Below are 24,205 nucleotides of genomic sequence, written 5' to 3' on the forward strand. Positions count from 1 at the left end.
CAATAAAGCGTGTGCATATCAGACCAGTTACAATTCATCTGCAATTAAACCACTGTTCTCAAATGAACAGTAACTGATGACATAAAATCTGAATGTTGTAGCCATGCAAATAATAACTTAAGTGATATTTTAAAAATCAAATATAGTATGCAGTTATCAGAATTGCATTATGAGCAAATTTTCACCCTTTCTCTCTTCCTCTCCCCAGAAAATAAATGTTGTATTCCTGGATTGAATTCTTAATGACTTCTTTAAAAACAAACTTTAAACCAATAAAAAAAAAAAGAAAGAAAATCTCTTTCTCTATTTTTGCAGTGCCTGCAGAGGCTTTATCTTTCTATCAAAGATAATATGAAACTTTGGTGTTTTGTGTTGCAGGTCATTAGCTGGCTTGCTTTTTATCTGCTTGATTTTATTTAGTTTTCTTTCTCAAACATCTTTTTTTCCCTCCAAATAATCAATGCCCTTGATTGCTCTCAAATGCATCTGTTTGTATCACCACAAAGCTAGTGTAACCCCGTGGAGTACACTCCCAAACCATGCAAGAGCCAGTGAAGAGCAGATCTTTTTGTTTAAGTCAGCTCTCAGGATAGACGGGGAAATCACATCCCCAGCTGGCTCTTGACTTTTTCATTACCAAATGCAGAGGCTAGAAAAGAGAACTGGACAAAAATGGGCTTGGGTATATGATCAGTTGCTTTGCATGTACTAAAGCAGCCCAGAGCTGATGCACAATAAACAAACATGCATTATGGGTTGTTTTCAGTCACTTTATAGACACATGCATTCATAAATTTTGATACGGTTGTAAGAAGCCGACTTTGATGGGACCAAACTCACAGACGAGCTTTCGATCACTGGAGCAACCACAGCCCAACTTTATGTTGACAATTTATCAGCTCTTCTCCGTCAAGGAAAATTGTTTTTTAGTGCTTGCCTATTAGCAATCACATGCATAATATGAAATTGAGTTTTGGGGAGGACGGCCCGCCATCTGTCTTTCTGCTATTTTTTTTTCAGCATTTCACGCTCAAGTTCAACTCTCTGTGTATCAGAATGCTGTAAAACAGGATTCACCCATAATATGGGCACTTAGCAAGAAAAATGGGCCAGATACCAATGTTATCTTATAACTTGCAGACTTTTAAAAAGGAAAATCATTGATACCCCAATCTGTGCATTATCTTTTGAGTGCACTTCAAATTCTGTCTGCCTCTCAAAGCCAACTTTGGTATGGCTGGTTCTTCTTAGAGAACAGTTCATTAATGTGCTTTGAAAAGTGTTAAAACACTTTTATAAAAATAAAAATGCAAAGAGAAAGTGGCATGCAATGTGAGGTTAAGAAAATGGAGCTATAAAGGATCGGTGTGAAGAATGAAAAAGATGTATTTAGTTTCCTTTCCAAGTTCCAATATGCTAAGATTTTTATCAATAATATTGTTTTTCTGCAACAATACCTGCCTCAGGGAAAATCTGCTCTGTAGCTGTCAGGATTATACTTCTCAAAATATGCTTAAGATGATTCTGTTAAATTGATAAAAAATAGTACACTCCGCAATGTAGAAAGATTGCTCAAAAGAACATTCCCAAGCCTTTCATGTGTAACTGCATTTGTGCAGTAGGGCACTTATTATGCTATAAATTCCATCACTGATTTTGGCCAGTTCAGATTGATTCTGCAGTAACTGTAAGTAATGAAGCTTCCAGAGCTGAATGGGGGAGGGAAGGAGGAGGAAGAAAGGTAGCCAATCCACTTGTGGCTGTGGAAATACAAATCGTAGGGTTCATTTAGCCTCAGCTTTTATCAGATCATGCAGCCAATACCCTACAAAGCAGGAAAATATATATCCAGAAAAACCTACAGGTTCCCTGACCTGACTCCAGGAGTTACGACAGGCAGACACAGGAGAACAGTTCTTAGGGAAAGGGAGCAATTGTATTTTTGCCTGAACCTTTACTTCCCAAGCTTGTTCCTGTCCATCTTTTTCACTTTTTTCCATCTGAAGCATGAGCAGACATCCATCCTACAAGAGTGACAAACTATGAAGCTCTTTTCTTTGGAAAAAGTTAGCCATCCCCGAAGGTTGGCCTCCCTCAGCTCCCAGGACCTAGAACTGGGTGGACCCTTAATCCAGAAGAGGCTCCCGGGATTTGGAGTGTGACTATAGTCAGTTCAGACTTTTGTAAAGGAGAAAAGCGGTTACCCTGGAGTTGATAACTGAGACTAGTAAAAAACTAAGGTAACCAATGAAATGAGCAGCAGGAGAAACCACTCAGGGGTACCCCATGACACCCACCCTAAGGTGGTGGTAGCTAGAGAGAGAAGGGGTCATTTAGCCTCCCTAGGTCTGTTGAAAGGGAGTAGTAGTGCCTTTTCTGAAATATCATAGTTATTATGAGGTTAATGTAAGATAGTATGAAAATGTTCCATAAGCTCCAAGTCTCTGCTAATATCCAGTATTATCCTTATTGGATTATAACTGTAAAATCTGGGACTTTAGCATGTCAGAAGATATTGGCTTAGTTTATGTTTATCACTAGGCATTGATCTTTTCCCCATTTTATTTCTGTTCTTGGTGCATATGTTTTTGTGAAGAGATTTTGTTTTGTATTTTTAGAAATGGGAATTTTTTTTATTTTTTTTAATGTTTAGTTTTTGAGAGAGGGAGACAGAGAGACAAAGTGTGAGAAGGAGAGGGGCAGAGAGAGGGGGAGTCACAGAATCTGAAGCAGGCTCCAGGCTCTGAGCTGTCAGCACAGAGCTGACGCAGGGCTCGAACCCACAGATCGTGAGATCATGACCTGAGCCAAAGTCAGACGCTTAACCGACTGAGCCACTCAGGCACCCCGAAGAGAACCACTTTTAACAAACCTTCAGATTACCCATTTTATTTCTGAAGAGGGCAAGGGCAGAAACTATGTTCATAAAATAGGAGGAGGAAGGTCTCTAGAAGTTACCACCATGGCTCCATCCCTATGGAAATCTGTGGGTTGCTCAGACAAAGGATTATGGAGTGGCATGAATCCATGGTTGATGGGATGAGGCTCTTAGGACTCCTTGCCATCTGTGCTCACTTTGGTCAATGTTAAGTCTAATGTTTGTATTAGCCAGCTGTGAATTTGGCACTGTACTGTTGATTGACTGAAACCCTATATACCCGTTTGCATTGAAATAAAGTAACCTGGGGGCGCCTGGGTGGCTCAGTCGGTTAAGCATCCGACTTCAGCTCAGGTCACGATCTCGCGCTCCGTGAGTTCGAGCCCCGCATCGGGCTCTGGGCTGACAGCTCAGAGCCTGGAGCCTGTTTCAGATTCTGTGTCTCCCTCTCTCTCTGACCCTCCCCCATTCATGCTCCGTCTCTCCCTGTCTCAAAAATAAATAAACGTTAAAAAAAATTTTTTTTTTAAAAGAAATAAAGTAACCTGTTATCCAGAGTCAGTAATTAGTAACATAAAGGTTTGAAGTTCCTTAAGCTAGAAATGTTAAGTGTGTTTTCTTCATGGCCATAATGAGCCAAACCCAAGGGATATTTTCTGTAGTTGCAACAAGGTGGTCTTATCATTATATGTTTTCTAAAGGCAATTTCATATTGAAAGGTCTTTGAAGCAGAAGGGAGACATGGTTTTAGGCTGCTCAGGTGGATCAAAATTAGAATTGAGAGCAGCAGGAGATAGAAGGTGGTCTGTGAAAAAGAACACTAACCTTGGAGGAACATCACAACTACGTTTTACTGTATAATCCTAAACAAACACTTCCTCTCCCTTAACCTCCAATTCCTTATTTATAAAGTGGATAGGCTAATACATGCTCAACCTACCTTAGAGACCTTTATAAGGATCAAAAGAAAGAAAGTTCGGGACTTTGTAAGCTCTCATGTAGTAGGATGAATAGAGAGCGTTCAAGCAGTCAGTCATCGGTTGAGTACCTCCCATAGTCTGTGTCCTGTGGAGTATACTGAGGAAGAAAAAGACATTCTGTGCCTCTAAGGAGACAGACAGGCAGAGACAAGACAGAATGATCCCATGTAGTACATGCTTAGTGCTGCCTGGGTGTAGAAACAATAGTAGGAATTTAGAGGGAAGAAGACAGCTTTGGGCCAGAAAGGCCAAAGAAAAGGAAAAGGGATTTGGCATAGATCCTCAAGAATGGATGTTATTTGCACTGATGGAGGTGGACAGGGAAGGAATTCGTGGCCTAAGATGGGGTGTGAGCAAAGGTATCGAGAAGGTAAACACAAGACAGATTCAGGAGATGGTGTGGAAAGCCTTTGGGGTGTAAGGAGGGAAGTTGTGAAAGATCAGGTTGTAGAAGTTGGGACTCACTTGTCACAAGACTTTCATGAAAGCTAAGGGATCTGAATTTTATTCCAGAATCAATCAAGGTTCTTCAAGAGTAAGGATAATAATACTTCATACCTACATGGTGCTGTATGTTTTCAAGGTATTTTTAAAAGCACTGCCCCATTTGTTTCCTTCAGCAATTCTGGAAGATAGGGATGGCAAGGCTGATCATGCCCATTTGACACATGGGAAATGGAGACTCAGGGAGGTCTGTGGTTGCTCCAAATTCCACAGCAAGTACATGAGGGGGTCAGTATAAAGACACCGTGAAGAAGATGAATCTGGCAGCAAAATGCAGGGTGAAACCGCGTGGGTAAAAATAGAAGACAACAGTTAGAACGTGTCCCACCATGTCGTCCAGATGTAAGATGTCAATAGCCTATAATAGTGAAATAGCACTCAGAATGAATGTAACATCAGTAGTAAGAGCTATGGTAAAGAAAGAATGCCCAAGCCTGATGATTGGCTACAAGAGTAAGAGGCAGAGGATCAAAGACGAGCCCGGGAGAAGTGATGCACTCAGTAATCTCAACTTTAACCTCTGATGAAATAGAAGGGTTACCAAAAAATAAAGGGATGTCCAAGGTTCAAGCCTGAGTAACTAGCTGAACACTAACCAGCCTTATGCCCACGTTGGTTCTTTATCCTCACCCAGACTGGCTGCCGGGCATTGTTCCTTTTATCCACCTTCCTATGTAGCCCCGGTCACACTCTCATTAATACAGAGAGGTGGACTGTGAGCTCCTTAGTAATTGTGAGAGCCCCAGTGACCTGCACAGAGAAGTGCCTGGTAACAACGGTGAAACATTCATCTGTTTAATGAATACATGAGTGAGTGAGTGAGTGAATGAATGAATGAATGAATGCCATCACAGTTTTCTTCCAACGCCTCAGGTCTAGTCATCGAATCTTTTCTTGAAAAGTCTTCAGTTGTTCCCACGTGTCTACCAAATCAAGTCATAATTCCTTTGTGTGGCATTCATAGCCTCCCACCATCTAGCCAGCCTCTCCTACCCCAGCATTTCCCCACCTACTCTGGGGTCTGTCTGCACTTCTCTCCATTCCCAAACACAAACAGCAGTTTTGTACTTCTGTGCTTCTGTTGATAACAGTTCTTCTACCTAAACGCCCATCGAATCCTACTCATCCACAGAAATTCTGCTCGAATGCTGCCTCCTCCCTGAGCACCTTTCCACCATGCCTCATCAGGACAGCCCTCCTCTCACCTCCCCTGCACCTGGCATTTACAGACCTCCTTTAGAGCTTGGCTCACACATTCGTCTCCCTGAGAAGTGTCCCCCACAGTGCCTGGCGAAAGCGTGGCACCTGGTAAGGAATCACATGAAGGAATAGAAAAATAGCAAAAAGAGGTGCTCTGGGAAGAAGACCAACTTCATTTTCTTGTCCCTCATAAAATTTACCACTTTGCTACAATCTCGGTGAAAAATAAAATTCATTTCAACAGTATGCATTTATGCAAAGAAAATGCCTTCCTTTGGCTGTGAAGATGCAGTGGATTTAATTTCCAGATTTTTCTTATTCCTTACTCAGCAGAAAAGCCCACTCCAACAAAAGGAAGAAAGTGACATATTTTGGATTGACAGATGTCAAGGGACACTACCGTCTAATTTCCTTATTGATTAATTTGAAGGTAATTTCCTGGTAACCCAGGCTTCCAAAAATGTATTTTAAGTGGCATGTTGGTAAAAGAAAATTAATTTCTCTGCGTTAAACTTGCCAGCTTTTGAATTAATTGCATGAGCATAACAATCAATTAATAAATGTTAAGCAAACAAGGGAAAATCGGTCAATTAAAAATGACAAAATTGATTCCAAGGGTAGATAAACCAGAAGACTGTCATAATGCTCACTTCTAAGTTTGGATATCCTGCCTCTGTACTATCTACCTCCCACTTTCCAACAGCATTCAAAGTGCTGAAGCTTTATTATAATTTCTTATAAATAAATTACCACCTAAGCCTTCTTCGCTGCTTTAGAGGGATTAAGGAAATCAAACATAAACAGCAGTCCTCCGCTAGCTACTAGGAGAAGGTCATTGCTTTGGGAAACTGTGCCACCCAGGGTACTCTGCAGAAGTATTTTTGAAAGGGAAGCCTCTTGCAAAGTGGGCCAGCGATCTCTAAATGTTTGCCAATACTCCATCAGGAAGAACTGCTGTATTCTGCCTTTCTTTCTCCTGGCCATAAACTCAGATGTCTTCCAGAGACCGGGTGAAGCGAGGAGGGGCAGGGCCCAGGGAAAGTGCTTGCCTCCTTAGAACATTCAAATTCAACCTTCTTCAACACAGCACTACCTGTACTCATAATTGGGGCTGAACATGGCCTGGACGCATGGATGTGTTCTCCTGGCCTGGATTTTGGAATTTGATCCCCACACTTGAAAAGGTAGATGTTTTGGAGATGATGTGTAACGAAAGTATACAAAGAACAGAATTTGTTGTGTGAAATTATCTGCAGGCTACATAGGCTTTATGACTGGGCTGTGTTATATTGCTGCTCACCTGGCCTCCCGTGCTTGTCTTTAGTCCTACTCAGTATGTGTTTTATCAGAAAATACCCCCATTGTCCTCTCAGACATGGACTGAAAAAAATCAGGCATTGGAGCATGCACCCCACTAATTTCTCCATTTTGCCAAAGGCACTTTTCGTAACAGCTATGTATAAAATTGCTACAACTATGAATATTTTAGCAAATAGAAGATCTCTGAATAAAGCATGAAGAAAAGACACTAAAGAAATGTATCTAGGGATGCCTGAGTGGCTCAGTTGGTTTCAGCTCAGGTCATGATCTCATGCCCGCCCCCCAGCCCCAGGCTGTCAGCGCAGAGCCTCCTTGGGATTCTCTCTCTCCGCCCCTCCCCCACTCACATGCTGTCTCTCTCTCGCTCTCTCAAATAATTAAACTTCAAAAAAGAAGTGTATTTAAACTTCTACAGCCTACCGAATCTTCACTTGAATGTCACCAATCTGTCTTAATAGAGGCAAAACCAAAACTAAAACCCATCCCTCAAAACATTTTGCTGTCCACCAGCCCTCTCCATCTTAGTAAATGGCACCATCCGCCATCCTGAGACTATGGCCAAAAGCTTAGGTGTGTCCTTGGAGACCACTCCTTACCTCAGACCCCACATTGAATCCATTACCAAATTCTGTCATTTCTGCCTTCAGAGGGTATCCACAACCCAACCACTCCCTGCCATTCCCTTCTGAGCTACCGTCACCTCCCCGACCTGGACCACTGCAGAGGCCTCCTCCTCCTTGGCCTTCCTGCTTTCACTCAGGGCCCCAGAGCAGCCATTTGCAGCAGCCAGAAACATCGATCCAACCTCAGCATTCCCGCTGTGTCCATCCTTTTCATCACTGTATCCCAGAGCCTAGAACAGTGCCTGGCAATAGAGTCATCCCAGTGATACTTGCTGAATGAATGAAGTCATGTAGTTCGGACAGGCTCCACAGAATGCTGCAGGGGCATTTGTCTGTCTGAGAAGTGCACAATCTGACCAGGGAAAAGCCAGCAAAGAGGAAGACACCTGTGCGAGAATCCAGGCAATCCACACACCTGCCATTCCATCACTCACCCTGTTCCTCCCTTCAGGAGTGTTCTGGTAAAGGAGATGCTGTGGGTGAGTGGGTAAGTTGGCCCATACTGGCTAAAGCCTCTCCTGTGCGGTTTATGTCTGCCTAAACCAAAGTAAAGATAAAAAAGTCAAGTGCTGATTCTAGTTGTTTCAAACAGTCGCATACTTACTTGGCAGTCATGAGAGCACAAGTCCCTCCAATAATCAAAAGAATCATTACTTGTTTTGCTAAAATCCCAAGGAAATAGCACAAGATGTGATATTTCAGCACTAATGAGGTTGTGCCTGAAGAAGTGTGATTTTAATTGTGATAGATTTAGAGAATCCATTGCAACACGGCAGGAGAACAGCACGCTCTTCCCAGTTCCAGGGAAAGGGCATTAATATCCCATGTTTTTGTTTTATTTAGTCTTAGCTGGCTGTGTGGAGAATCACCTAAGGTGATGGCAGAGCTACTAGGGACTACATCAAATAGAACCCTATAAAGAAACTTTATTTTCTCCTCCCACACGATGAACAGAGACTGCACAACAGAGGAATGTTTGTCTTGAGTTGCCTTACAAGCTGCCAGATTGATTTGCTTTGCCACTGACGGTTCTGATCCTGACACAACCTTTCTACCACCTTCTATCCTTCAAAGGTTGAAAGTCACCACTTTAGTACAATGGCTCCCTGCGCCTTTGCACCGGCAGATGGAGGAAAGGAGTTTCTGCAGAATTTTCCTTCATTCCAAAGACTGATCTGGGTTGGGTGTGAAAGCTCCTGGCGGAAGTCTGCATATGAGCAGTGTTGCTGATTACTTCATTAGAACCCTGTGCGCTTCGAGAGCCATATGCTTTCAAGTTTCTTTAAATGGTATTAGGGAAAAATATCCTCAAGGCATTATTTTTAAAGGGGACTTCAAACGTTCCCTGAGAAAAAAAAAAGTATAGCACGTTTGAACTCCAGGGGGTTGCAGGAGAAATCTTACTTAGCAAGACTGAAAATGGAGCCCTCTCTTCAGTTTCAGGGGGAAGTAAGCATTGGTCACAATCAGAGATAAATGTGAAATGTGGATGGAGAAAGATGCAGAAAATCTCCAAATTCTCGAATCCTTACCATAAAATAGCAGAGGAGAAGAGGACTCGAAGAAGGAAATTTTCTTAAAAAATAGTTTTCGCCCTTCTATTCAATAGAATAAAGAGAATTAGAGACTCTCCCCGTGTCTTGCAGAGTGCAAAAGGCTGCGTGTTCTTCCCATTTCCTTCCACATAGGAAACACTTCTAAATAATCCCCCCTTCCTGTGTTACATGTATTCAAACATATTTTAAGACCTGGGAAGCAAGGCTACAGGTAGGGGTAAAGCTATTCATTTCGAGCTTCCCTGCAAAGGGTCTGCTCCAGAGGTCAAATCAAAGAGAGGCTTCACGTTTAAACCCTCCTTTTCTAAATAGATCCCAACCTGATCTCATTTAATGCATTGGTATCTGGTTTCTTAGGCATTATGGTTGCAGTATTACATATCAAAAGGACTCTTGAGAAATTCCCTCGAATTGATAATTCTAATTTCTTATGTATAACTACTCTATATTCACTCAGAGGACAGCTGCATTGTATGCTAAACCATGAATCGTAGAAATTGGTCCCTTTGTACGGAGGTTTGTATTAAATCGAGATGCTCTCTTTTTTTTTCCCCCTGTTTGTTCCCACACTTGAGTTCCTGGTGTCAGTTTGTATTTGGCTTCTTGAGCATATTAAAGTTTTTCTAGTGCTTATGATGTTCTTGCCAAGAGCATACTTGCAGCAATCTGCACTAAAACAGTCTTTGTGCCAATTACTTCAAAAAGTATTCTTTAAAATAAAAAGAGGGAGGGGGATTTTTTTTTTTTTTTTTTTTAGGGAACTTTCAGGTTATAGTGTGATGGTTTCAATTTTAATTTTTGAGTCCGTCTTCCTGAAATGATGGCTTAGAGGCTCTGAAATGTGCATCTCTGGGTTGTTGGGGTTTTTTTCCCCCCTCTCTCTCTTTTTTAAAAGCCTTTCTACAAAATGGAAGTCCTGATAAGGATATAGGAATAGCAGGGGAGTCGGTAGTGTGGAGGGAACTGCTGTCGTTGCTGACACCACACCCTCATCGACTTAAACAGCTTTGGAAAAGAAACTGCTAGAAGCTTGTTAAAGAGTTTCCAAATGTGTGTCTGTAAATGACTCTCTCTAATCATGGCTGAATAAACCAAACGCAGCAAATGAGCTGGTGACAGGCACAAAAGTCACATGAGTGTTTCGAATCGCATATGCTGAGTGGATAATAACCCATGTCAGGACCATGGGGTCTTTTGAAGGTTAAAATCCTAAATTTGATAGAGTCATTTATATAGAGAGAGATAAACACAGTTGAGGAAACAAAAGAAAATGGAAGGGAATACATCCACCGAAATGCACTGTTAAATAGGAGGAGAGGCGTTGGGCAGGAGATTAGGGGAACGTGCTGTTCCTCCTGTGTCTGCCACTAACTGGCTTTGTGTCTTTGGCCAAGACGGTCACCTCACTGGCCTCAGTCTCCACACCTGTGACATGGGAGGGCTGCACAAGGCAGCCTGCAAGGTCCCCCACGTCCAGCATGCGGTCTCTCTGGGATGCTGAGCACAAAGAGGTTTTGGCACAAGCACAGATTCATTCACTGCATAAAGAGAGACATTTTGAGAGGCATGTCATTACTAGAAATTACTCTCATGAAGGATGAAATTTAGGATTAAGCAGCCTTAGAAAATAGTAGCCGTAGAGTTTAGAGGACAGGTTAAGAAAATGATCTTCGCTAACCAATGTTCAACACATAACATCCAGGCCTCCCAAAGAATAGAAACCAAGATAATAGAGACAGAGAGTTATAATGTAGGGCTGTGAGGATGGGGCCAGGCTCCATGTTTAAAGATACTGGATTTAAGAGACCCAATGCTAAGAACGGCTCTCAGAGGCCACGTAGTTAGGCCCAGTCACTTTCAGTGAGGAAATCGACGTAGAGAAAGGAGGTCCTTGCACACAGACACAGAACTGCGTGTTGCCTGAATGTACCAGGAAAACTGAGGAATCGTGGCCTCACTGTGTGTGGTTTCTTGCACATATGTGGGTCGAAAGTGTCTAACTTAAGAGAATGGGCTTTGTCCTTGCATTGCTTTAAGAGTCCCACATACCTACTGTGGCATCCTGGGAAGTGGTCATTTTAGGTTTGATCTTTAAGGAGTTTTATGTCTGAGTTTGGGGAATATTGGGGTTTTAGTTCTTCTCAAAAATATTCATGACCCATGTGTTTGCTTTAAAATTATTTATCAGAAATGTAATTATTAACGCTTGTGCACTTCCCCCGTAAGGAAATGGCTGCCGCAAAAATATATCAGCTCTCGAGGCGGCCACCTTGGCCTTCCACAAAGGCCAATCTACCTATCTACATGGATAATTATAATTCTGCATCCTTGGAAACTGAGGTAGAGAGGGGTAGCTATTTTTTCTAAAGATTTTCCTTTGTATCCAAAATAGAATCACTTCTCCTCCGGTAGACATTCAGATTGGGTGGAGGGGATAGAATAAGCGTGGCTTAATGTTTTCTCAGGACGGCAGAGAGCTCTCTGGAACTGCTGTCTTCATGCAGACAAGCACTCGGTCTATGGTACACAGCTGTCTTTGGACATTTGTTGCAATTTAGAGTGTCTATGTATAAATTCTGCCAGCAGACTCCAGAGAAACAAAGGCTAAGGAGACTAACTTAGAACAAGACTAGTTGTTCGACTCAAGAAATTTAAGTAAAATGCACATTCAACAAAAGTGTTGAGCAAAAATTATAAAGAGAAAACATCTGATTTATATCTTTCCCTGTAAGAGCTCATGGGTTCTAAATAAAATGTATAATATGGTATAGTATTAGGGATGGATGGGGGTAGATAGGAGTAAGGGAGCCAGTTCTATTCGTTATTGGGTATGGTACTAGTTCTGGGTCTTTTTTTTTTTTCACGTTGTTGGAAAATAAAATTTCAGTCTGTTACACTGAGAACTGCCTCTCCACCTTGAAGATAGTGGCACTAAGCCACAAGGGTCCTCTCAGGTCCATGAGGAGTGATACCCCTTCTCCACATCAAGTGATAAAGGAATAAAAAAAAAAAAGTTGCCCTCTACAGAGGTACAATGGTCCTCTGTCCTTCTGTAGGAGACTTTAATAAAGTAACTGAATCAAACAAAATTTGATCAGATGTGTATGGTTCAGCCTTCTTGCTTGGCCTCTTAACAATTTATCGAGGTGTTTCTACCCATGGTCCTGTTTTATTAAATGATATTTGAAGTGTTCCACTCTCTGAGAAAATGTGGTTTATGTCTTTGGCATACATTTACATAATCTTGTTAAGGAAATCTCTCCAGCTTAAACTATCCCAATAAAAAATCTTATCTCTGGTAGAAGAAAGACTATTTTCTCCAAAGGGAGCAAGAAACAAATATGGAGTCCAGACACATTTTGAGAAACTAAGGCTGTAATTGTAGTTATATTTTTATGTTATGTGTTTGAAGTTTGTTAAAGGAGATGGATGAGAAGTAATTGTTATGTTTGGAGGATACAGACATGTTAAGAAAAGAATGTTGGAGCTAATGGTTTTTAAATATGGGTTTTAAAAATAATTTTTTATTTGTTCCCTTAGAAAATATTTCTACAGTAAAAAAAAAAAACAAAAACAGAGGGTGATAAATTACCAGCAATCCCTCAGCTCCCCACCAGAGCCATCAAATTAAGGGTTAACCTCCCAGGATTGCCCTGAATTAATCAGGAGCTAAGCCAGGGGCAGGCTGGGCTAGGGGAAGGGGGAGGGGATTGACAGAGCTCGACCTCCCCCAAGAGGCTCACAGCTCAACAGTGAAGCCCACTGTGGCGTGGCCACTGAGAGAACGCAGACCTTTATACAAATAAAGAAGCCTTGACAGGGCTCCCCAGGCTGCTCCTTCGGGCAGCCCTGGGCACAGAAAACACATCCTGATCCCACATCAGCCCAGGGTTCCTGCCTAGCATGCACCGATCCTCCATTTTCAAAGAACCCAGAGAAGGAGTTGTGTTCTATAGATTAGGGGTTTCTCTTGTTTCCAGTCCAGATTTAACCATAAATATATGTTTGTCTTCACTTATTTAAGAGGCAGTCTGTGATCAGCCTCTAGGTCATCTTCATTAAGATCTCTGGATTGATTTTGCTCTTTAGATAAAGAGGATGCTGCAGGTAGATGGCCCTTGTGGGGATGGCTTGCAGTGCTTGGTGAATGCAGATTCCCAGGTCCCTCCCTCGATTTAAAGAATCCAAAGGGTTTTATTTGGGGGTGGGGGTGGGTAGGGGGCAGGACTGGGAATCCATCTGATTAATAAGCTCTCCAGGTCATTCTTGTGTATGTAAAAACCACTAACCCTAGAGGGTTTTGTTTTGTTTTTAACATAAACTCCTGATATCAGCATTGGGTGTTTGTATGAGTTGACTTTATCTATAACAGGAGGCATGCATGCTTGTGCAGGTGTCTTTTCCTTCAGGGTTTTAGTATCTCCGGGAGAGTAGAGAAATTAGCCCCCACTTCCTCCCTTCCTCTGCTTTTTATGGTCAGAAATGCCCTTACCTTTCAGGTCTGTCCGCTTCCTGAACCCACCTTCACGGAGTCTTTTTAGTACTCAGAGTAAGCATCTGACCGGCTGTGCTCCAATTACATCCGTCCTGCCCCTCACCTCGTTTCTATTCAAACCAAACTGAGTCCCTGAGATTAAGTCACTTGCTCATGAGCTCAATGAGTCTCTTGCTCATTGTAGCCCTTTTATCCAAGGAATGGCTTCTGCCAAGATTCCTCTTTCTTAACTTTGGCCAGGATGCTTCCCAGATACCCAGGCTCACCTCCGCTCTTCTCTACTGCCAGAGCTTCCCTTAAGTTGAGCCCATCTGAGACTCTCCCTAGTTGTCGCTGGTCCTCTAGCCTTAAATGCTGAATCCTGCCCAGTATTGAAGATCCCTGATCTTAGAGAAGTTCTCAGGGACAGACTCCCAGAAAGCTTCCCGCCACCGTGTGGTTCCTGAGCTGATGGCCATCTTTGCACCTGCTTGATGAGGACCGTTGCAGGACCGCCTCTCCTGCTGCATCCCCCTCGGGGCCCTGGAGGTCTCCATTTTCACCCACTCCCTGAACACCTCATTTTCCTCTGAATCTCACCTCCCCCAAATCTCACCTCTGCCTTGAGAAGTCACCTTTTCCCTCTTGTCTTTTCTTATCCCCAGTTGCTCAGGTCCCACTGTGAATTAGGACAACACGGAACTAGTCTCTAGAAATATAAATGAGATCCAAGAAAGGGAAGAGAAAGGCATTCTAGTGTTCTCCTGTGCTCACAGGGTCCAATGGCACCTCCTTCAGTTATGAGCCCTCTTGTCTGTAGGGCTTGCCTCTACAGACAAGTACTTGGCCTCTGCTAAACTTTTTTGTTTTGGTTTGGTCTGGTGTTCTCAGGACTTGTGCAAAGACCTAGGTGGTAGGAGTCAGACAGGGACAGAGAGACCTGTTCAGGCTTATTCTCCAACCTATGAATATGGTCTAAATCTGGGAAACCCATTCCCTAAAAATTTGCCTCAAGTAATTTACATGGGGTTGATATCGTCATGCTGGTTTAGATTAAGTTGTTATGCTGTGGGCTACATGTTTAGGCTCAGAAGACCTGGCTAAGCCCTTATCTTTCAGCAGGTTGGGGGCCACCTCAAAGCCCCCATCTCTTAAAAATAATTAGCTGACTTTCCCACCTGAGCTACTGATTTGATGATCTGTATGCTGAACCAGGCTTCTACAAGGGAATAAAAGAGAAAAGACCAGAGTGCCAGAAGGAAGCTTAATTTTTAAGGTAAATTTGGATTCCCTTAAAGGACAAGTGAAAAATCTCTGAAGATACTCTAAACCCAGGGAGTCCATAGTTTTCTCACGCCTGCAGCTTTTTTTGTTCCTATTTGCCTAGCCCTATTCTGTACTTTACATTATATGTGGAAAATAATGCACATAATACTTAGCATTTCCTTTTGATAAAGAAAACGTTTCATATTACTAGTACTGAAATTTATTCCTAAAAGAATGGAGAATAGCTTCCAGATGTATTTTTCTGTCACGGACTTTCTTTCCTAAAGTATTGACAGAGGGGAGGTTTTATCAAGGTCTTTGTGATGGGCTTGTTTATAATGAGAACGTATTAGTGGAGCACATCTAAGTGTTTATCACTAACAGATGACTGAAAGGAGCATATGGCAGGAAGAGAAATATATATTTGTCCAAGAAACGTGGCTTGTTAACACTCCCACACTCGTCCTAAACTCTGTGGACATGTACGTACAGCATTGTGCACATCCGCTGGGTATATCAGAAGAAAAATAAAAGTCAAGCAATGATTCCTTCAATATGGGACTGTCAGATAATGCTAATTTGGACATTTTTATCAAAGATGGGAGGATTTCAACTCAAAAGGGCTGCACATTCTGCTTCACTGTGGCTGGCATCTGGGCAACGCTGTGTAAGGGGTTTAGGAAAATACAGGCTTTAGCATTTTTGTACAGCTCTTTATGATAAAACAAGAACAATGAAAGAAAGCATGAGGATTGAGCTCTTCTATAAAATTGAGCTCGGGGGCAAAGAATCCCTTCGTTCAGAAATCTCTTCTGAAGAGTGTCTGTAGATTAGATTTAAGACCAGACGAAGATGAACCTTTAGAACACAGAGGCAATTTTTACCTGGCATTGGCCAAAACCAAAGCATTGTTTCAATTCAGATATGACCCATAGAACCCTATTGATTAATTCTTGAAGGAAACTCTGCATTTATTAACTTGCAGCCGTACTCTGAAGCTCCTGTCTTCACCATGGAGTTGTAGCAGAGTGGGGGAGTGGGGAAGGATAGTGATACAGCACAGTAAAGGCCACTCTATGGAGCATTAGGTCATAGAATTCTCTAGAAATTAGCAAGAACCCTAAGTATCATCACCTGATTCTTATCCTCCATTTTTTTATCTGAAGAATGCTACCCTGGACAATCTAGTTTACTTGCCAAAATTACCAGACCAGAACTACATCAAATGTTCTATTTTCCAGTTGGATGTTATTTCTATGCCACGATACGCCTTCCATTTTACCATAGCTATGCTATTTCTATAGTTTCATCTTCTTGACATTGTATTAGTATTTATGCTTGTAGATTTGTATTTAAAATCATTTCCCATTTACCTACTTAACTTTACAAGGGAGCCATGCTTCTATCGGATGTTACCACTGGGATCTGTACACAATATGGCAGGCTTGGCATTTATGCCAGAATGGATTTGTCAATGGAGAAAAGGGATAATTACAGTTTTCAGAAATTTTCACTTTTTTTTTTTAACAAAGTAATCTTGAAGGAACAAGAAAATGTCAATTTAGAGAAAAACAGAAGTTTCAAATACTCAGAGTGGGGGCTGGAGGAATGCCTAAGCCATTCTCTCATCTCTCCGTATTTTCTTCATTGGTGATTCCATTGAACTTGGTTTCAACTATCACAGAGGAGTGGGGAGGGGGACCACCTTCCAAAAACGATTCCTTCCACTATCATCTCTTATGTTTCCAACCCCTTTTCCTAGCTCTCCCCAAGACACCTTGTCCAGGACCTCTCCAAGCTGCTCAAATACAAAATGTCCACAGAGAAATCTTTCTTGTCCCTCTGTCAGCAATTCTTCCACTCCCAATTACCATTTAGTCTATCTCATCATCATCCTATGAAACAGGCACAAAACAGGTGCTTCTCCCCAGGTCCCATTGTTGCTCATTTCCACTCCTTGTACCTGCCATTTTGGCCCATCTCGGTCTCTTCTCCTGCTCACACCAACTGAAACACTCCTGGAGCCCTGGGCTCCCTGATAGGTTCCCTTTAATATTATTTGTTCTAGCCCTTTTCTCCATCTGGAAACCTCTTTCACCATTCTATGGTCATATCTTACACGTCAACAATTTATTATAATGCCAGTTTCACATAACCTTCCTGATCCATTTTTCCAAAAGCGTTTCCTACCTACCTACCCTGACCTCTCCTATTCTATATCTTTCTTATGGTGCATACTTGTTACTTAACAAAATTGTATTTGTGAGTATTTACACTGCGTATCAGGCACATATGTAGGCACTTTATATTCCTTTTCCCTTAATCCTTTCAGCAGCCCTATCAGACCTGGGAAGGCTCCCAGAGATCTATAGTCAGCTGGTCTTGGGTCCAGTTTAGACATAAGGATTTTTAAGTACTCCCTGGGTACTCCAATTTTAGCATGGTTGAGAACCACTGATTTTACTCCAAACCCATTAGCCAGATATTCTCCAAAAGCAGGTATCACCTTTGAAGCTTTAAAAAACAAGCAAATGCTAGACCCCAGCCCAGTCCAACCCAATTAGAATATCTAAGTGACAGAGCCTGGGAACCCATGTGTTAATAAAGCCTCATAGGGTATTTTGTCACATAACCAGGATGGAGAACCACTTTCTTTATCAGACACTGTATCATCTCCCTGTAGTACAATATTACAAGTAATTATACATGTCTCCTCCCACTGTGTAATTCGTAAACTCTTTGAGGACAAGTTTACCTCTGATTCACTGTGGTCTTCTCCCTGGTACCTAGTAAGGTCCCTTGCACATAGTATGTTTGAGAAACTAAAGCACCAATATTATACCCCTTGATGAAAAAAAACAAAGATGCCTTATTAAGAAAATAAAGACACCTTTATACAATACTTATTCTCTTTGTATAAGCTTTTTAATCTCTATTACACTGGCCTGGAAAATCAATTAAATCATTTCAAATCTCTGAACATCATAGTCACATGGCCATACAGTGCCAGAGTAGGATTTGAACCCCAGCCCTTCTGACAATACTCTTTACACTACATGCCAGGTCTTCAAAGCATCTACAAAGTGAAAATTCAACTCTCTTTGTGTTTGGATATGTGCTGTCAGACATGTTTCTAAAATTTGAACATAGCTATCACATGGGGAAAAAAAACTATCTGCATTATGAAGTTGATTTGGAAAAATGCATTAATTTAAACCCAAAAACCAAGTGTGGATCTAAATAGATACTCCTTTCTTCTCATCAATCTCAACCTCCCTTACCACCAGAGGTACCTACATATAGACAAACATATCCTCTGACTGTTCTTTGACATTTCCTGACTGTTTAATTACTACATTCGTTATTTCATTACTTTATCTTTTTTTTTAAACTTTTTTTTTTAATGTTTATTTATTTTTGAAGGAGAGACAGAGCATGAATGGGGGAAGGGCAGAGAGAGAAGGAGACAGAATCCGAAGCAGGCTCCAGACTCTGAGCCATCAGCACAGAGCCCGATGTAGGGCTTGAACTCATGAGTCACAAGATCATGACCTGAGCCAAAGTAGGACATTTAACTGAGCCACCCAGGTGCCCCTATTTTCTCTTCACCTTAGTTTTTACTACTTCTCAAAGACTTTTCAAATAACCAGAGCTTCTGGTTAGAAATGAAAACTTTTTTGTTTTTAATTTTTTAATGTTTATTTATTTTTGAGAAAGAGAGAGAGAGACACACACAGTGTCAGTGGGGGGCGGGGGGAAGAAGACATAGAATCTGAAGCAGGCTCCAGGCTCTGAGCTGTCAGCACAGAGCCTGATGCAGGACTTGAACTCACAAACCATGAGATGATGACGATGACCTGAACCGAAGTTGGAGGCTTAACTGACTGAGCTACCCAGGCGCCCCAAATGAAATCTTTTTAAAGGTTCATATACAGTTTACTTGAAGTAGTGAGTTGGCATCTGGTATTAACTTGTAACATTTCATTCAATATGAATATGAACACAGAAATCATACAGGCATAACAAAGTTGAAATGACACTCCAACAAGACCTAAAAACCTGAATTCCAGGCTTTTGCAATTTCTGAGTTAGGTGAATCTGGGTAGGAAATGAACTTTCTAGAAACCTCTTTTCCACTAAAACAAAAAAGAAAAAGAAACAAGAAAAGGAGAAGGACCTAAGATAGACTCTCCCAAAATTTCTTTCAAACATGAAATTTTATGATCCCTTAAAATAAGAATTCATTTATTAGACTTTTGGTCAAGATTAAATTAGTAATCAGGCCTCACCCTTATGATTCAGCTGATACTTTAAAAAGCAAACAGAATTATAATGAAATTTGGACACTTCTTTGCAATTTAGAAAGTGTTCACCTCCCTTATCACCTTTCACTTTCATAACCTAACTGCAGAATATGATTATCCCCATTTTACAGAAAAGAAAATCGAGATGCAGAGAGGTTGAGCAACTCGTCCTGGGTAACAAAATCAGAAAATGGCAAATCTAGACCCCTACTGGACCCAACTGTGGACCCAATTCAACCCCTCGATGGCCACAGGCAAAGCTGGAGATGGGGGGGGGGGGTGGTGCACAGGTAAATCTGACATACAGACAGCTCCCCACAGTAGCCTCTCTGCCTTCTCAAAATGCTTTCTAGCCCAGAAGCCCATAAATTGCTTTGGAATAGAATACCAAGTGGGGATTTATTTATCATATCATTTCTGAGTGCGTATTTTCTTGAGCATTTATAGATCTGTTTTTCCAAGAAGCTGAGAGTTCCTGATAAAACAAGACAGATAATGATAAATGAGCATCTACGTAAGCCTAGCTGGGAGGAGGACCAGGGCCTGTTAACACCCCTCCTGTGAAGTTAATCCCGTTTCTTTTAGCTATTTCTTTATTAGTTAATGAGGTCTTACAAAAATGTGTGTCTGTGATGGTGTTTTAGCATCCGTGCCTCTAGGAACATTTTCAAATATTCATAAAGTAGCTCGTCTGACCAAAGCTTAAAGCAAAGGTGCATTAAGTATGAATTTAGTCAACTTCAAATGTGGGTGGTCAAAAAGCTGCTCCTGAAATACCCTAAATAATCCTCCTCGTTGGTGTTTCCAGATCTGCAGCTCTGGGTGCAAATGTAAAGGGAATAGGGAAAGAGGTATTCTTTAGGACACCAGGACTCCGAAGAGCAGCCCCATAAGCTTTGATCCTGCCTCTTGACTGACAGCAGTGTGGCTTGCTTTTGGAAAACTGAATAACTTGAGGGAAACAAAAACAAAATGAAAAAGGAATTACCAGTCAAGCCCCTGCGAAGGAGAGCAGGCATTAGATCCTACTGCTCCTGGGAGGCCAGAGATCTACTTCAGTTCCTTAAGGCCAAGAGGGAAGCCAACAATCTCAAAAGATGGTTTGATGGTCAATGATGCATTTTTGGAGAGGCAAACCAAAGGGAGAACTTGGTTAGCTACTAAACCGACCTCCCTGGTACAGTGAATCACAGTGATTACATCTACAACCTAGTTTTGGAGACCCGCCCACACTGTAGCACCATTCTAGGAACATAGAGTACGTACACACACACACACAGACACACGCGTGCGCATGCCTCCAACACCCTCCTCCCCCCAACACCCCACACAACTTCCATCATCACGAAATACCCAAATCCTTTTTACTTTCCATACTTTTATGATTTATGTTTCCTCAAAACATCGCTTAAAGAAGTTGACATTATGGCTGTCCTTCTATGTGTAGTTTATAAGCAAAGCAACTTTTAAAAGGATGTCTGTAAAAATACCGTTTAAAATGTGTGACAAAGACGAACCACTTTCATTTGGTTCTAGATGGCTTGGACTATCTAGGGTATACTTTGGCTAAGAAACTAAAAATGACAGCCCAACATTCTCCCTCCTGTGTCTGCACAAGTAACCAAACGAGCCACCAAAATGGTGCAAATTTCCTGATCCTGCTTTAGAACGAGCTCAAGGAACAAATGATAGGCCAAAGTCCTCTGATCTCCAACCCCATAGAGCACTAAATCACAGCATTACTGGTAACTCAGTGATTTCTAACATGGAATATCTATGCTCTAAAAGGCCCATTCATGTCATGGTCACTAAGACTTGCTCGTTGGAGGCTTTGGCCTTTTTGCAATATCAAACCCCACCCCCAGCAAAGGAAAGCTATGAGCCATACTTCTGAAAGGAGATGGCCATTGTAATCCACTCAGTACAGATCTGCAGACAGACAAACATCATCCATTAACAAGTGCTGATAATGCAAACATTTCTTTTTGCAGCTCATTGCTCAACTTTCTGGTCATTTTAACTGGTTATACGCTTCCTCTAAATGTAAAGAGAGAGAGAGAGGGGGGAGGAGGAGGAGGAGGAGAAGAAGAATAAAGGGAAAGAAAAAGTCCTGAAAATAGAATTGCACAATAATAATGCCACACTGAGAAAAGCTCAGCATATAATATTATTTCTCTTTTGTCCCTGCCTTGAGGACATCAAGGGCACTTTGACAGCCATTATGATTACAGAAGATACAAGCTAATGTTGGTTGTTCCAGATGTAATTTTGCATTTCTTGCAAGAAATACTGTCACATCCCAGATGTAAATTTGACTGTGTCGTGTACTTAATGTTCTATTACAGGTGATTCACATAACAGGCCGGCTACGACTGAGGGTGTCACTATCCCACGGGAGGACCGTTCCCAGCCAAATCATGGGTCTTGTGGTTGTGGCTCATGCCCTGCCTCCCCCTACGATCAATGAAGTCAGAATTGACTGCCATATGTTCGTCACTCGAGTAAATATGGACCTCAATATCATTTACTGTGAAAATAGGTACTTTGTTTTTGTTTTCATTTCCTCTGTTGTGTGTTACACATTGGTGAAGGTTGGTGTTTTCAGCAGTCTGAAGGATTTTACTCTCCCAGTGAGGCTCATTATAAATCCTGATCTTATTTTTAATGGCTGCTTGGACTGACACCAAACATGCTTTTTATTTAAAATTTACATTGCTGTCCTGATTTACATTAGGGACAACAATGGAATGAATTGGGACACCCAGACAGCCATATGCTATAATTAAGACCCATTTTGGCCGAGAACCCAAGGAGAGAGCAGGGCTGAGACGTTTGGCAGAATTATGCAGTGAAAGGTATCTCCTGATGTCTCAGCCAGACCCACTTCCTGACTACTGCAAGGGCCGAGCCTCACGATGGACAGTGTTCATACAGGCATTCAACACACTGTCTTACTGCCTGCCTGGCTGCTATAACACATTACTATCTGGGGGGCTTCAACAACAGGCACTTATTTCTCACAGTTCTGGAGACTGGGAAGCCCAAGACCAAGGTACAAGCTGGGGCTGCTGGGTGGCTCAGTCGGTTGAGCATCCGACTCTTGATTTCAGTTCAGGTCATGATCCCAGGGTCGTGGGTCCCCACGTTGGGCTCCTCACTGAGCATGGAGCCTGCTTAAGATTCTCTCTCCCCCTTGGCTCCTCTCCCCTGCTCCAGCCACACTCTCTTCCAGGAAAAAAAAAAAAAAAAAGTTGTTTTTTTTTTTTAAAGGTACAAGCTAATTAGGTTCCAGGTGAGAGCCCACTTCCTGGTTTGTAGGTAGCTGACGTCCTGCTGCATCTTCACAAAGGACAGAGAGCACTCTGGTCCCTTCCTCTTCTTAGGAGGACATTAATCCCATCATGGGGGCTCTATCCCCATGACCTCGTCTAAACCTAATTACCTCCCAAAGGCCCCACCGTCTCATACTATCACATTGGGTAAAAAGGCTTCAATATATACATTCGGTGGTAGGAGGGACACATTCAGGCCACAACACATGTAGAGGAAAAAACGAGAATTTGAGGCCCACAGAGGAAAAAGGGTGAAAATTTTTCAAAACTATTAAATAAAACATTGTAATCCTGAGGATTTTGTTTTTATAAATAAAAAAAAAAAAGACTCATCGTATAAATGATTTGGCAGTCCTTCCTTACCACTGAGCTGGGATAAAAGGACTTTTTAGCCTCTGGTTGAAAAGTTCACTTTTTCCATTAAGCGCAAAGCAAGGGACAAGGAAATGGGACAGTGCCCCCTCAGACCTTTCACCTAGAAGTCACAAGCCCATCATGAGACTGATTTGAGGAAGAGAGAATCACGGGGCCCAGGGAGAAAAGTGAAGAGGAACCCCATATGTATCAGCCATGAGAAGGAAGCTTTAGTGATACCATCCATCTGCTGGTGCCACCGAGAGAGTTACTGAGGCCATTTTGAGAGGGTGCTTTTGTCACACAGACTATTGTCAGGCATAAAGGCAGTGTACATCCACTGAGCCCTGTTAGTGCTTTCAGAGGGGAAATAAGAGCAGAATGGTCAAGCGGCTTGCATAATTGACCTCTCCAGGGCCTCGCCAAGAGGAAGACAGACGGCACCTGCATTCAGTTCCACTGGGAAGCACTGAAGATGTGGAGACCATGTTAGATATGCCTACCATTTCTGGTCAGGATTTGATTCAGAGGAAAGAATTCACGGGGGGAAAAAGACACCCACCTGAGCTATTAGTGTTCGCTGGGTTAGAAGATACCATGAACCCGTCACTATTATTTAATGAGTAACTCTAACTCTGTTTTTCAAGCTTTGTTGGCATTTATTAACATTTTTATCATTGTGACTGCATACTTGGCTATGTGAAGGGTCTTCCGGAATGGCCAAAGACTATCAGGAAAGACGGTTAGCCAAAATGATCAGCTAAGGTTCGCAAGTAATAATGAAGGTAGTTAATGTTTATTGAACACTAACTCCACACTCGGCAATGTGCAAAGCTCGTTGGGTACACCATCTCATTTAAGCTTCAGGGCACTTCTGGAAGATGGATGCTGCCACTGTCTTCATCAACCTCAGGCAGTTTCAGTTTAGAGAGAAAGGTCAAATGGTATGCCCAATGTCACAATTTGAACCCAAAGGTGGCAGATTTAAAAAAATAAAAAAAGGAGAAAGAAGGAAAAAGAAAAAAAACACAGACATTTAGCTCCATGTGGGCCTTCCTGTATCCCTTGTCACTTTTTTTTTTTTTTTTTTTTTTACAGAAGTCAGGCTGAGTGGTAAGGAATCAATCAGACTAACCACTGAAGGGGACCTTTCATATCTACGCATCCATTACAGAACACGATTATAGCCCACAAAGCTGTTTATTCTGATTAAAAACATAGAATGCTGGAGATGGGGATCCAAGCCAGGGAGGCGGATACTAAGTCCGATGACCTATGGCTTTGCCTCTTTGAAAACATATGTCAGCTCCCTTGATTTAGATTTACTACCACCACCCTCTCCAAAAAACAGAGCCTCATCTTATTTACCTGCTCCCGGTGATTGCCCTATCCCAAAGCCCTCACTTAATTTTCA

The 24,205-nt window shown here is 42.0% G+C and overlaps 1 protein-coding gene across 1 annotated transcript in view; it reads left to right on the forward strand.

The window, feature by feature from the left end:
* Positions 1-24,205, forward strand: part of NPAS3 (neuronal PAS domain protein 3) — a 751,527-nt gene that overhangs the window by 703,135 nt on the left and 24,187 nt on the right. Inside the window, exon 8 of the mRNA XM_032593522.1 lies at positions 21,451-21,644. Coding sequence (XP_032449413.1) covers positions 21,451-21,644 — 194 coding nt within the window. The remainder of the gene's footprint in view (positions 1-21,450; positions 21,645-24,205) is intronic.

The sequence above is a fragment of the Lynx canadensis genome, chromosome B3, assembly GCF_007474595.2.
Source record: "Lynx canadensis isolate LIC74 chromosome B3, mLynCan4.pri.v2, whole genome shotgun sequence".
Lineage (NCBI taxonomy): Eukaryota > Metazoa > Chordata > Mammalia > Carnivora > Felidae > Lynx > Lynx canadensis.